The 15,545-nt window shown below is 40.5% G+C and overlaps 1 protein-coding gene across 1 annotated transcript in view; it reads left to right on the forward strand.

Moving 5' to 3' along the window:
* The window catches only part of LOC124613137 (tyrosine-protein phosphatase non-receptor type 23-like), a 162,068-nt gene that overhangs the window by 69,887 nt on the left and 76,636 nt on the right, over positions 1–15,545 (forward strand). The window contains exon 3 of the mRNA XM_047141754.1: positions 11,447–11,624. Within this exon, the coding sequence (XP_046997710.1) occupies positions 11,447–11,624 (178 nt within the window). The remainder of the gene's footprint in view (positions 1–11,446; positions 11,625–15,545) is intronic.

The following is a 15,545-nucleotide window of genomic DNA, read 5'->3' on the forward strand; positions in this document are numbered from 1 at the left end:
AGAAACCTGGTGAAATAATTTTTTGCATTTTCATTGGAATTATTTTTAGGTACTAACCAAAGAAGAGGTCACAGATCATTTTGAATGGTCACCATGCAAGGGAGGGAATGAAAGGTCCCGGTTAATATTTACAAAAAATGTGAGCGTAGGTTTCAGTTTTGGCCCCCACCCCCAGTGCTCAGCATTTCCCCTACAGCGTCTGCCCGCAGCTCCCACAACTACCACTCTCCACATGCATGCCCTGCCATTTATGAATCTACTGGCCATGGTATTCTGCTTGCACTATACCGCTGACTAGGTACCTATGTTGAGTATCACTGTTGGAAGGATGCCCATTGGAGCATCCGCTGCCCACCAATAGAAGGACTGGGGGGGGGGGGGGGGGGGGGGCAGGCGGCAGTGGCAGCAGAGGAAGGGCAGTCATATTGGGCACACCAGACAGGTTGATGAGAATGCATCAGTATTGAGAACACTCTTTTGCCTGCCAACTTGGTCCGCAACTGGACATGTCCACTAGATCCTCCCATTGAGGGTGCAAAGCCTCTCAATTTAACTACAGCAGCCTCCTGTTGCTGTAGTGAGTTAGAATTTAGTGTACCCCTTAGGCATAGGCTTTTGGAGAAATAAAACCCCTTCTGGTGACTAGAAACAGTCTTTTGTTTTGTAAAGGTTTTCTCCTAACACCACTGGATGCCTCTCTTCCCACTCATCTTCCCATCCTGACCAAGTCCAGCTCATAAAGAAAGATAGTGAGGCCAAGTTGGAGATAAAGAATTCCTGGAAGATGACCTGGGGGTTGTTAGGTGGGATGGGGGGTAGGGTCAAATTGGTATGAACTGGGAAAGGCAAGATTCAATGTTGGGAATAGATTTGATTCAGGTCGTGTGATTGATAGCAAAGAATTGTTTTCATTGTATGGTTTGGAAGAAGGAGAGTAGATCTTCGAAAAGCTCAACATGATTAACTAGAGTGTAGGGCTGAGGGTAGACGTTTGGATAGAGATGAAACTTTTGTAGTATTGCTGTTTATAATGGAAATGTTAACAACAGTGTTATGGGCCTGTATGTGCTCCAAATTTCATGGAGTGTTGGGCGGGATTTTTATAGAATGTGACAAATTGAAAATGTCAGCTAGGCTGGGTCTGGGTGCTATGAGGGGATGGTGAGGGGGTTCACTGTGGGTAGCATATGTGTTGACGGGTAGTTGTGCTCCAAGGTGGGAGTAGGATGTCAACAGGTTTGAGAATTTATAAATGTGATGTCTGGAATGCTCTTCAAGGTGTTGGAGGTCAAGGTTTTCAATTTTGGAGACATGGCATATCTAACTAGGATTGCAGAGTAACAATAGCATTAAAAACCGCAAAGCATATCCTGACCTTATCATCCTTCCTGCAGATGGTCACTATTATTGTGATGAATCACAGTGACTACACAACAGAAGGCTTCCATCAATTGCTCTGCCACAGTGATCCCATCATAGAAGTCCATTGTATTTCCAATCTAATGAAATCATTAGACATGTCCCAGAATCTCTCCCCTGAGACCATCTTGCTCTACACCCTAACATCGCACATACTCACCTTCTACATGCTCCCCAAAATTCACAAACCCAATATTGCTGGATGCAAAGTAGCTGGTTATTGTGCTACCACTGAAAGAATTTCCTCTCTTATTGACCAACACATCCAACCAATTGCCTGAAGCCTGTGCTATCACATCAAAGATGCTAACCATTTGGCGGAGATGCTGAGTCACAGATAGGTACAACAAAGAGACTCTCACAACTAAATCTTTCAGCCATTGGCCTTCATCAACAATCAACAATAGACACACATATGTGTGTGTGTGTGTGCCCACACACACACACACACACACACACACACACACACACACACAAGTGCGACGTGTGCATGTGTGCCCACCCACACACCCACACACCCTCCCACACACACACACACACCCATCCACCCACCCACCCACCCACCCACACACACACACACACACACACACACACACACACATACACACACACACACACCCACACACACACATGCAAATGCAGCTTTCACACACAGCTTGTTACATTCCATCCTGGATTTTCCATTGTTTGATACTAACCATTTACTTCACCAATTCTCCACCATCCCCTCCACTTTACTTCCTGGATCCTACTCATCACTTTTGATGCCTCTCCATTGGCTTTGCCACTATTGAGTACTTCCTCTCCCAAAATCCTTAAGCCTCCAAACCCTCTATCTCATTCCTAATACATGTTACTAACTATATTCTCTCATACATTTACTTCTCCTTTGAGGGGAAGGTATACTCATATAAACAAATCCATGGCACAGCCATTGGCAGCTGCTTGGCACCCTCCTATGCCAAACCTTTTGTGGGACAGCTAGAGAAAACCTTTGTAACCTCCCAAAAACTGAAACCCCTTGTCTGGTTCAGATTCATTAATGATATCTTCATGATATGCACTCATGGCCAAGACACTCTATCGTCATTTCTCCACAACCTCAACAGCTTCTCACACATCTTCTTCACCTTGTGCTCCTCAGCCCAACATACCACTTTCCTGGATGTTCACCTCCACATCTCTCATGGCTTCATACACACTTCAGTCCATTTTAAGCCCTCTAACCACCAACAGTACTCGAGTTCTGACAGCTGTCACCCATTTCACACCAGAAAATCACTGCCATACAGTGTAGCACCAATGGACAGTGTAACAGGAGTGTTGAGAATTCCCTTGCCTGGTGTGGTGAAAGCCTCACAAGGGCTTACACAGATATTCATTATGCCACAAACCTAATACACAAACAGATTTTCCATGTCATATTCTCGCACATCCCTTATCATCCCACAACCCCCTAGAATCAGCTACAAAGGAGCCCCCCCCCCTCCCCCCCTCTCATCACCAAATATTCCTCTGGACTGAAAAAATTGAACCATATCCTTCGTCAGAGCTTTGATTATCTATCATCATGCCTCAAAATGAGAGATGTCCTCCTCAACATCCTTTCCAACCCTCCTTAAAGTGGTATTCCATTACTCACACAACCTACACATCATCATCATCATCGATCCCTATGCCAAACCCCCACCCAGTGGCATACATTAAGGATCATATCCCTGTGAAAGAACCAAGTGCAATACGTTTCCCTCCCCCCCCCCCCCCCCTCCCCCTCCCCCTGACCATCCTGATTTAGGTTTTCCATAATTTCTGTGAATCATTTCAGGCAAATGCTGGGATGGTTCCATTGAAAGGGCATGGCTGGTTTCCTTCCACATCCTTCCCTAATTCGAGCTTGTGCTCCATTTATAATGAACTCATTGTCGACGGGATGTTAAACCCTAATCTCCTCTTCCTCCTTCTCCATCCACCCAGTATTTCCTACTCCAGGCCTGTCACTGGCTTATCCTGTCCCAAAAGAGGCAGGGCCACTTGTGGAAGCAGCCATGTCATTTATCAACTCTGCTGCAATCACTGCACAACTTTTTATTTCAGTATAACTAATCAGCTGCTCACCAGAATGAATGGCGACTGCCAAACTGTGCCTAAGAACAAAGTTGACCAACCAGTGCCACAATGTGCTGCTGAGCATAAGTTGATCACGTTCAGTGGCAGCTTTGCAACCCAGGCCATCTGGATGCTTTCCTCCAGAACAAGCTTTTCTGAACTACATAGATGGGAATTAACCTTGCAACACTACCGAGTGAGGTGGCACAGTGGTTAGTACACTAGACTAGCATCCTGGAGGTTGACGGTTCAAACCCATGTCCAGCCATAGTGATTTAGGTTTTCCGTGATTTCCCAAAATTGGTTCAGGCAAATGCCGGGATGGTTCCTTTGAAAGGGCACAGCCAATTTTCTTCCCCATCCTTCCCTACTCCGATGGGACTGATGACCTCACTGTTTGGTCCCCTCCCCTGAATCAACCAACCAACCTTGCAACAAGTCCTGTGCTCCGGTAACACTTCAGGCCTCAGCCTCGTTTAACCCATCATCCCTACACCCTCTGTCCAAAGATTTCATCTTCCTTGTCTTCTCCCAGTACACACCTTTACCTCACTTTCACCATGTGCTGCATCATACTGGCCCTGGTATCCATGTATCACTTGCCTAGCCTGTACACTTGCCACCCACCCCTCCCACATTCCTAGCCAGCAAATGTGCTGCCTCCCTCTGAGCTGTGCTAGCTATCCATTCTCAACCCCCCTTCCAGCCTCCCACTTCTCTCTCCCTCTATCCACCCAACCCAGCACAATCCCTGCCCCACCCCAGTCCACCTGCCAGGATGCAGTCCAGCATTCTGTGTCCAGCCGGTACAGCACAGTGTAAGGGCACAGGTGTACGTGTGTGTGTGTGTGTGTGTGTGTGTGTGTGTGTGTGTGTGTGTGTGTGTGTGTGTGCGTGCGCGCGCGTGTGTGTGTGTTTTCTTTGTCTTTCATATTGATATCTCCAATGTATTCTGAAGCTTATAGGTGTATCAAGCAATTAAATTTCCATGAGCTTTCAGCAAAATATTCTGTGATCATCATTGATGTCCTCAGCTTTATACAGTTCTGCTGCTAACTGTGATGTCAGTCGAGCTCAGTTCACCTCCATACGAGGTAGTGTTACATTATCGTCCACCATTCCCATTAATACTTGTAGTAAGCAGGTCTGAAGCAGTGTGCCCAGCCACTAATTTTATTTATTATATTCTTATGCATTCTGATTTGATCACTTCTTATATCATACTATCCGAGGAAAAAAATTATCAGTTTGATCACATAGCTGTAATTGAAACAATTACATGCCCTTTTTCTTAAATATGTTATGTCACATCTGATGTATCTATATGGAGGAGACCACAACACCTCTCTTTTTTTATCTAGTGAGGATCAGTAGGGCGCATTGTTAGCCTGACATAATAGTGTCCACAGTCGGAAGGTATGGGTTTCTTAGTCCTGCTCCAGTCCTCACAGATCTTGTGAGCTGTTGTATTTCTTCTGAAAATATGGAGGATGAGACCATTAGCCATATGGCAGTTAGTTACCAAATGACAACTGCTGTGGACTACTCATAAAAATTTAACTACCTGATAATTGAAGCTTGTGAACATTTTATTAATTCATATTACTGTGAGACTTTTGCAAATTTTGGACAATCATTTGGACATTGCAAACTTGTAACCTTAGAAGAAAAATATAGAAAAGATAGAAAGAAAAAAGATAGCAATTAATGTCCCATAAACAAAGATATCATTAAAGAAAGAGTACAAACTATGATTGGGAGGGAAATTGGCTGTGCCCTTTCAGAGAAACCATTCTGGCACTAGCCTTAAGTGATTTAGTGAACTCACAGAAAACCTAAATATGGATGGCCTGGCAGGGATTTGAAATGCGGTCCTCCCGAATGTGAATCCAGTGTCATACCACTACCCTACATCATTCATAATATACAGAAGAGTTGAAACAAAAAGTGGAAATTGTGCTGATCGAAAATTAGTTTCCTTTCAGAAAAGTTAAATATACCAGAGAAGCAATTTTGATATCACACTTGACAATGAAAAGAGAAAAGACAATTGTGGTTGCTATAATAGCATTTGTGGTGGCATAAAGTGCCTTTGAAAATCCAAGATGCTACGATTTGACAAAGGGGGATGAAATGGACACAGAAAAATAGTCTAGGAAATATCAAAAAAACTAGTCAAACTGCATAAAAGTGGAACATGAACAAAAGCATTTGTACATGAAACGGTGGTGTGAGAGTTGCAGCTTAGTTCTACCATTCCAGAACTTGTAAGCCAGAGATGCTGTAATAGAAAGAAATGATTAACTATTGTCAAAAATCTGTCATGGCAATGTTCAGATAACTAACAAAATACTACATCTATATACTCTGCAAATCACCGTGAGGTGCAGACGGATGGTACATAACATTGTACCAGTTACAAGGGTTTTCTTCCATTCCGTTCATGTATGGAGTGTGGGAAGAACGATTGTTTGAATGACTCTGTGTGCATTGCACTAATTAATCTGATCTTATCCTGACAATTTGTATGTGACTGGTAGGTAGGGGATTGTAGTTTATTCCTAGAGTAACCATTTAAAGTTGGTTCTTGAAACTTTGTTAACAGACTTTCTCCAAATTGTTTACATCTATCTTCAAGAGTCCTCCAGCTGTGACACTCTCCCATGGATCAAACAAACCTGTGACCATTTGTGCTGCCCTTCACTGTATGTGTTCAATATCACTTGTTTAGTCCTATTTGGTACAGGCCCCAAACACTTGAGTAATATTTTAGAACCGGTTGCACGAGTGATTTTGTAAGCAGTCTCCTGTGTAGACTGATTGCAGTTCCCCAGTGTTCTACCAGTAAACTGAAGTCTACCACTTGCTTTACCTGTGACTGAGCCTATGTGATCATTTCACTTCATATCCCTACAAAGTGTTACACTCAAGTATTATTATGAGTTGGACGATTCCAGCAGTGTCTCATTGATATTATACTCATATAATACTTCTTTTTTTCATTTTGTGAAGAGCAAAATTTTGCATTTCTGATCATTTAAAGCAAGTTACCAAAACTTTGCACCACTTTGAAATCGTATCAAGATCTGACCGAATATATATGCAGATTCTTTCAGATAGTACTTCATTATAGGTAACTGCATCATCTGCAAGAAGTATGAGGTTACTGTTAATATTGTCTGCAAGGTCATTAATATACAACATGAACAGCAAGGGTTCCATCACACTTCCCTGGGACACATCTGAAGTTACTTCTTCATCTGACGATCACTCTCTGTCCAAAATAAGAGTCTGTATCCTCCCTACCATAAAGAACTCAATCCATCCACAAATTTCAGTTGATACCTCACATGATCATACTTTTGAAAATAAGCTTTGGTGTGGTACTGAGTGAAATGCTTTTCAGAAAGCATGATATACGGGATCTACCTGACTTTCTATATCCAAAGCTTTCAGTGTGTCATGTGAGAGAAGTGTGAGTTAGATTTCACATGATTGATGGTTTTGGAATCCATGCTGGTTGGCATTGAGGAGGTCATTCTGTTCAAGATACCTTATTATGTTTGAGCTCAAAATATGTTCTAAGATTCTACAGCAGATCAATGCAAGGATTCTGGATGGTAGTTTTGTGGATCACTTCCACTACTCTTCTTGTAGGTGGGTTTGATCTGTGCTTTTTTCCTATACCTGGCCACAGTTTTTTGTTTGAGAGATCTACAGTAGATTATAGATAGAAGAGGGGCTAACTCAGTTGCAAATTCAGTATAAAATCTGACAGGGGTTCCAACAACTCTGGAGCTTTGTACAATTTTAACAATTTCAGCTGTTTCTCTACACCACTGACATTAATACTTATTTTGTTCACCTTTTCAGTGGTATGAGGATTAAATTGGAGCCATTCTCACAGGTTTTCATTTGTAAAGGAATATCTGAAAATTGTGTGTTTCAACTTTTGCATTGCTACCCTCAATATCACTTCCTGTCTCATTCGCTTGGGACTGAACACTGACATTGGTGCCACTAATAGCCTTTACATACGATTAGAATTTCTTTGGATTTTGTGAAATGTCATTTGGCAATATTCTGCTACAGTAGTCTTTGAAAACATCATGCATTATTCTCTTGACTGCCAAAGACGTTTCATTCAGTGTCTCTCTATCCATAGCCTATGCTTTGTTTTACACCTGTTGTGTAGTAGTCTCTGTTTCTTTAGAAGTTCCTTTACAGTGACTGTATACCTTGAAGGTTCCCTTCCATTATGAACTGTTCTACTGGGTAAATATCTATCCAGTACATAGTCAACCATTCTTTTGAACTTGAGCCATAGTTTCTGTACATGCTCCTTCCCTGTGCTGAAAGTTTCAAGTTCCTCGTTAAGATATGACACTACTGATTTTTTATCCAATTTACTGAACATATATGTATCTTTCTGTTTGTTTTAGTTGTTCTTTGTACTTTGGTAATCATTTTTGTGACAATCGTGTTATGGTCACTGGTACCAGTTTCGATGTGAACATCCTCAAAGAGGTCAGGTGTATTTGTTGGCATTAGATTCAATATATTTCCATCATGAGTGGGGTTCCAAACTATCTGTTCTAGGTAGTTTTCAGAGAAGGTATTTATCAATGTTTCACAGGATGCCTTATCACACCCACAACTTACAATACTGTAATTTTCCAATTTATAGTTTGATGATTGAAGTCTCCAATAATGATTACAGTTTGATCGGGGAATTTACATACAAATGAACTGAGGTTTTCTATAAAGTTTTCAGTTATGACAGGAAATGAGTCTGGTGAGCGATAGAAGGATCTGATTATCATTTTATGCCCACCCCTGATACTGAGTCTTGTCCAAATAATCTCACATGTATCTTCAATTTCTATCTCAGTGGATTTGAGTTTCTTGTCTACTGCAACAAAAACACCACCTCCACTTCCCATTTGCCTATCCTTTTGATATACACTTAAATTTTCCCAAGAAAATCTCACTACTATCGGTTTCAGGTTTCAACCAGCTTTCAGCACCAAGAATTATGCGGGCCTCACTGCTTTTCAGGAGTGCTTCAAACTCTGGCACATTTTTGCTAATGCTTCCGCAGTTAACCTCTAGGCTTTTAATACTCCCACCTGCAGGGGGGTGGGGGGGGGGAGGGATATTTATTTTGCTCTTTCACTGATAGTTCTGGGCCTCTGACGTGTAGTGCACACCTGACCTATTTAGGCGGACCCTACAGTTCTCAACCCTATCGGGAAAGTCCAGGAAGTCACAGCCAAGCTTTCATAGAACTTTCAAAGTCTCTGGTTTGGTCCCTCCACACGACTCAGAACAAAAGGGCCATGATCAGTTCTGGGGGGCAATACTGCAAATTGTAAACTTAATTGAAACTCCATGTGTAAGGCTGGTATTATCATCCCTCTCTGAAAGTTGCTAGAATGACCCAAGAGTGACCTCAGAGCCTAGACAACAGGCATCATTTGTTCCAACGTGCGCCACAATCTGCAGTTGGTTACACCCTGTTCCCTCAGTGGCTGCTGGAATAGCCTCTTCAACATACACACTTAGTGCACCTAGTGTTCTTTCCTGTCTGTTGCTGCCATTTCCCTAAGGGGTGCCATAATTTACCATACTTTTAAACTGCCAACAATTAATGCCCTTTGGCATTTGCTTACTCTTGACACCGGACGAACTGGTTTCCCCAAAACAGGTGAAATGAGTCCCATTGGCTCAGTTTCAGTTTCAGTTTCAGTGAAAGACAGCACCTTAAACTTGTTGTTTAGGGGAATCAGTACAAAACACTGAGTCCTCCCTGGTATCTCTCCACCCTGCGTGGGATGCCTAGATCTACTGTTGACACACCACCCACAGTCAACTGGACTAGTGATGACAGATCCTGTACTTTCTGCAGAAGAGACAGGATCCACAGGAGAGGATAGTACTTGAGGTACCTCTGGTACTGATATCACACTCTTGGGAGCTCTTCCACCACGCTGATTACAGCAGCAGTTGGAACGTAGACAGGGCAGCTTCCAGCTGCTTATGAATATCAACCAAATCATCCTGTGTTTGAGAAGAGCATTCACAGTGGGGCTGTATTTTGGCTGCTACAGTACATTCCAAGGCTGTGAACAAGTAACTTTAAGTTAAGCATGCTGATTATCTTTTAATCTGTTGAGCTAAAAAGTTGCTAATTCCCTATAAGAAATTAAGCAAATATACAAAATGAGACTCAATTAATGCAACACAAAAACCGTTGTTAAAAATTACTAGTTTGCTAGAATGCTTTGAGGTTAATATTAGTTGTTAGCAAAATTGAAAAAAGAGTCAATTTACGATAAGTGCAGATAACATACAGGGCTACTCCTCTAAGGATGTAACATGATATGTTAGTTGGAATATTTGCTACAGTAACTATATCACAAATGCTGATTTACTACAGATTGCTCATAGATTATGTAAAGGACAATAGTAGCTACTGAAAATTCTCAAATACCCATGTTTATGTGTGTTGATATACAATGAAATTCAGGATTGGTGTATTCTGTGGCAGAACTGTGAACTACAAACACTGATTTACTTCAAAACAATTTATGTATCCGAAACTTTCGTAGCTGTTACTTACAAAAATTTCGTGTGTGTCTGAAAATTCTCAGAATAACCTGTTTCTCATGTAATTGTACAATGAAATTAGAGAACAATTGTTTTGACGAGGATAGGCCTCCCATTCTCAAAAATTTTAAAAGAGTACAAATAACTTCAAGCCTACAATCGATGATAAAAGTAAGAGTTTATCGTGACACTTGTGAATGTTCAGTATTTCACAATATATCACAATGCATTTGGGTATTGACACAATCAATGAAAGATTATGCAGAAGCGACACTAACAGTAAAATATGTGAATATAGAACTTCAAAGCGGCATACGAATCTTGTACAGGTGGTCTTACACAAAGGAAAATTCTGAAGTTGCTTTTCAGATTTAAATAAATGTGTATATTGCATGGATTTTTCACTTAGCCATTTCTGTGCACACTTCTACACTGGTGTGCCAAAGAAGAACACTGTGCGGTGAGTTTATCTCAGTCAAAATCAGCAAAATGTGCAGCATTAACAAAGCAGGTCTTCTGCCTAATGCAGCTAACAGTGCATTATCTGCAAGAGTAAAATGCAGATACTTTGGAAGGAACTGTATTATGAGAAGAATTACGTTGTACACTCTTAATGGGTTCACATATTTAAGGGTTAATCACCCATTGACTAGGAACTTAAATGACATTCCATTTTAAGTTTGTTTGGTATGTATGCTATCCACTGAACCTCATAATTACTTAATTAATAACATAAAGAATTTTACATATTTTGATTTAATTTGTAAATGAGACAGAAGATGCAGAATCACACTCTTATAAATGAGACAGAAGATACGGAGTCACACTCTGCCCATCCATCACATTAACCAAAAAAAGCACTTCTGTTTTGTCCATGTATTTTTTATTTGAGCATAAACCAAAGAACCATAATGGTGTTTTTGAAGTTGGTTACCAAAACTCAGCTGTAAAATTGACTTATTTGTGCAGAATACTCCCTTACCATTTGTACGAACATTTTGTGCAGGCATATTATACCTTTCTGGCTGGAAGGAGTAGCTCCTCTTGGTTTGGTAAATGACTGGGTCCATTTTACCGTCTTATTTAACTGTAAGGCTCCTCTGGCTTTATAAGAATCAATGCATTGTCTGACTATATAGTCTTGAATATTCGTTATTCTCTTAGTTTCATTTTGAGTTTCAAACTTCACATTCTTTGTGTATCTAATATTTTTTATTTATTTCTTTACTCCGTTTCATGTAACTACGTGGTGTAACTTGATTTACTACCAGTCTCATATTATTCTTGTATTTTTGAAATGCTGCTCTTTCAGGAGAAATGTGTATGGAAGTATGGTTCATACTATAGCTGATATTCGGTATGAAATTTTATGCATCCTCTACAATATGGGAGCATTACACACACAGTTAGGTGCCTTGGATACCAGAGTATCAGCTGATGGTATAAAAATGTCCTGTGCCCATTTTCAGTATGCAGCTGGGGCATTTGAGGTAAATATTTGTACTGTAATTTTTCTTGCACAGTATTATCATTTAATTGTATCAAAGGAATATTCAGTTGAGAAAACTAATAAAATATGAGACAGAATCACTGGACAGACTTACCTTCAAAATACAAAATGTTCTGGACATTTCTCCTCTCAAATGTCACCAATTCTGTCTCATAATTTATTAATGATACACTTCATGTATGAGGGTGGTTTGAAAAGTTCTTGGAATCACCACGAGAGGTCAGCGCTAGCACAAGAAGTTGTTCATGTGTGATTCATTGGTCTGTAAGCTGTAAACACATGCCATGTCAGTGCTCTTGGAAGAGAGCTGTGCTGGTGATGTGGCTCTGTTGTTGTTCCCGTGTAGTGATTCGTGAAGTTGGAAGTAATCGAGATTTAAGCAGTGACTAAGCTCTTCATAAAGAAAGGTATGAAAGCGAAGGACATTCATGCCAATTTCCAGAATACACTGGGGGAATCTTCTCCTTCATATTCAACTGTTGCCAAGTGGACAAATGAATTTAAATTTGGTTGGAAGAGCTTAGATGATGATCAGCGTAGTGGTCGCCCAAGATGTGTCACTACTCCAGAAATCATTGCAAAAGTGCACAAAATGCTCATGGAAGATCACCAATTGAAAGTGTGTGAAGTTTATCAAGCTTGCCAGATGTCATCTGAAATGATGTTTCACATTTTAACTGAAGAATTAAAAATGAAAAAATTACCTTCAAGATGGGTGCTGCGACAAGACAGTGCATGCCCACACCAGTGCTGTCGCTATGGCAAAATTACATGAACTATGGTATGAATTGTTGCCACACCCACCTTATTCACCTGATACTGCTCCTTGAGACTTCCATGTCTTCCCAAAACTGAAAATTTTTCTTGGTGGACAAAGATTCACTTCAAACGAAGAACTGATAGCCGGAGTTGGCAGCTATTTTGCAGGCCTGGAGGAAACTCATTTTCGAGATGGGATCAAGGCACTGGAACATTGTTGGATGAAGTGCATTAATCTACAAGGAGACTACATTGAAAAATAAAAAATGTTTCAGTGATGTAACTACTTTTTTTCTATTCCATTCCAAGAACTTTTCAAACCACCCTCGTAGATAATGTGATATATGCATAACTTTGCCTTTCAGTTGTGCTTATTATGACTGCTGTGTTGTGTTTCTAATAGACAGACTTCTTAGGCTTTTGCATAAAATACTGGACTTAATATGTATGTATAACAAAAAATATTGTGATTTAAGGAGTAAAAGTAACACGTCATGAAATAATTGAGGTCCTGAGTCACTGATAGGCAAATTAACAAGATTTTGATAGCTTTTGGACAAATCATCCTTAAGAGCTAGAGTATATGAGTAACATATCATTTTCTAGCCGCATGAGTGCGCTTGCTTGGTGGCTGTCGGGTTTGCTAGGGTCAGTTTCTGGGATCCAGGAAAGGAAACTTTTGTCCTGCCTGGGGAGAATGGGCCAGTCTTCCCTTAATCCTGCTAAAAGCACACACACCCAGCTCCACCCCATGGTACTAAAACTCCACAAATTTCAATCTAGTCATGAGTTGGTAGAAAGTAGGATAGGTGACATACAGTACAACTAGTTGTTGCTTTCCACATGAGACTGCAAAATTTAAGTTAAGCTTTTCTTGCATCAACTTAGTGAGTCATTATTTAGAATTCCTCACTACCTTTTCTGTGTCTTGTTTTTGCTGGTGTAGTCCCTTGAAGCAATTCTTGTAGCACACTGAATTCGTTCAGAGATGCATACAGTCTACCTGCATCTACGTCTACATTGGTATTCTGAAACTCACCTTACAGCATGTGGCGGACAGTGCCCTGTACCATTAATAGTTATTTTCTTTTCTGTTCACTTGCAAATAGAATGGGGGAAAATTACTGTTTCCGTATGAGCACTAATTTATCGTATCTTTCTCGTGGTCCTTACTCGCAATGTATGTTGAAGGCAACAACATTGTTATGCAGTCAGCTTCAAATGCCAGTTCTCTAGATTTTCTCAATAGTGTTCTTTGAAAAGAAAATACCTCCTCCAGGGATTCCCATTTGAGTTTGCAAAGCATCTCCATAATACTTCCATGTTGTTTGAACTTACCAGTAATAAATCTAACAGCCCGCCTCTGAATTGCTTCAAAGTCTTCCTTTAATCCGACATGTTATGGATCCCAAACACTCAAGCAGTGTTCAAGTACAGAGCATACTAGCCTCCTATACATAGTTTCTTTTACAGACAAACTACAATTTCCTAGAAACAGAAGTTGACCATTCACTTTTCCTACCACAATCCTCATGTGCTTGTTCCATTTCAAATCTCTTTGCAGTATTATGACCAGATATTTAAACAAAGTGACCCTGTCAAGCAGAACACTACTGATGCTGTATCCGAGTATTACAGGTTTCTTTTACCTACTCGTCCACATTAACTTACATTTGTGTACATCATGTGAGAAAAGGGCAAGCAGAGTTTCACAAGAGTGATGCTTTCTAAAGCCATGTCGATCTGTGGACATCAGCTTCTCAGTCTCAAGAAAATTTGTTATATTCAAACTGAGAATATTTTCAAGGATTCTGCAGCAAACTGATCTTAGGTGTATTGGTACGTAATTCTGTGGGTCCATTCTTTTATCCTTCTTATAAATAGGAGTCACCTGCACTTCTTTCCAGTTGCTTGGAGCTTTTCTGGGTGAGAGGTTCATGATAAATGCAAGCTAATTACGGGGCCAATGCTGTAGAGTACTCTTTGAAAAACTAGATTGGGATTCCATCTAGACCAGGTGACTCTTTGCTTTCAATCCTTCAATTGTTTCTCTATGCCAGGGACACTTATTACTATGTTGTCCCTAGGAGTCTGTTCGATGGTCAAATGATGGTATGTTTGTATCATTCTTATGCATGAATGATTTCTTGGATGTGAAATTTAAAACTTTGGCTTTTGTTTTGCTATCTTCTACTGCCACACCAGACTGGTCAACAAGTGACTGGATGGAACCTTTAGACCAACTCAGCAGTTTTACATAGGACCAGAATTTTCTCAGGTTCTCTGCCAGACCTTTTGCTAAAGTATGAGGGTGGCAGCAGTTGTATGCTTTGTGCATAGGTATTTTCACAGACTCATGAATCTCTTCTAAGCTTTGCTTGTCGTCATTTGTGCATTCTCTTTTGAACAAAGAATGCAACACCCTCTGCCTCCTCAGCATTTTCCAAATGCCATTATTAAATCATAGTGGGTATTTTCTGTCCTCAATCCACTGACTAGGCACATAATTCTCAAGACCACAATTTATAATCTGCTTAAACTTTGCCCATAATGCCTCTATGTCCATATTACTGTAACTAAGTGATGTCAGTTCACTGTCTAAGTGAGATGCTAACAACTGCTTATCTTCTCTTTCTAGCAGAAACACTCTCCTAGCTTTCTTAACTGATTTATTAACTTTTGTAACCATAGTTGCTTTAATGACATGACTGCTAATCCCCATTTCTATACCGACTATGTAGCTACAAGTGGAAGTGTGAATAGCTAATCTGCTTTACATAAATTCTTGGATGACATTACAATGGATCTATTGACAAACAGAGTAAAACTGTTAACAGTTACTCAGTTAGACACAAATAACTTCAAAACTATGGAAACTTGAGAGCATGGTTTGCACAGACATCAAGTCTGGATTGCAGCCTAACACTGACTGAAGAGATTCATGCACAACAGAAATCATTTGTACAATTAGTATAACTTCGGAACTATCGAGCGAGGTGGCGCAGTGGTTAGCACGATGGACTTGCATTCTGGAGGATGATGATTCAAACCCGCATCCGGCCATCCCGATTTAGGTTTTGCATGATTTTCCTAAATCGTTTTAGGCAAATGTTGGGATGGTTCTTTTGAAAGGGGATGGCCA

Source organism: Schistocerca americana, chromosome 4 (genome assembly GCF_021461395.2).
Source record: "Schistocerca americana isolate TAMUIC-IGC-003095 chromosome 4, iqSchAmer2.1, whole genome shotgun sequence".
Classification (NCBI taxonomy): Eukaryota; Metazoa; Arthropoda; class Insecta; order Orthoptera; family Acrididae; genus Schistocerca; species Schistocerca americana.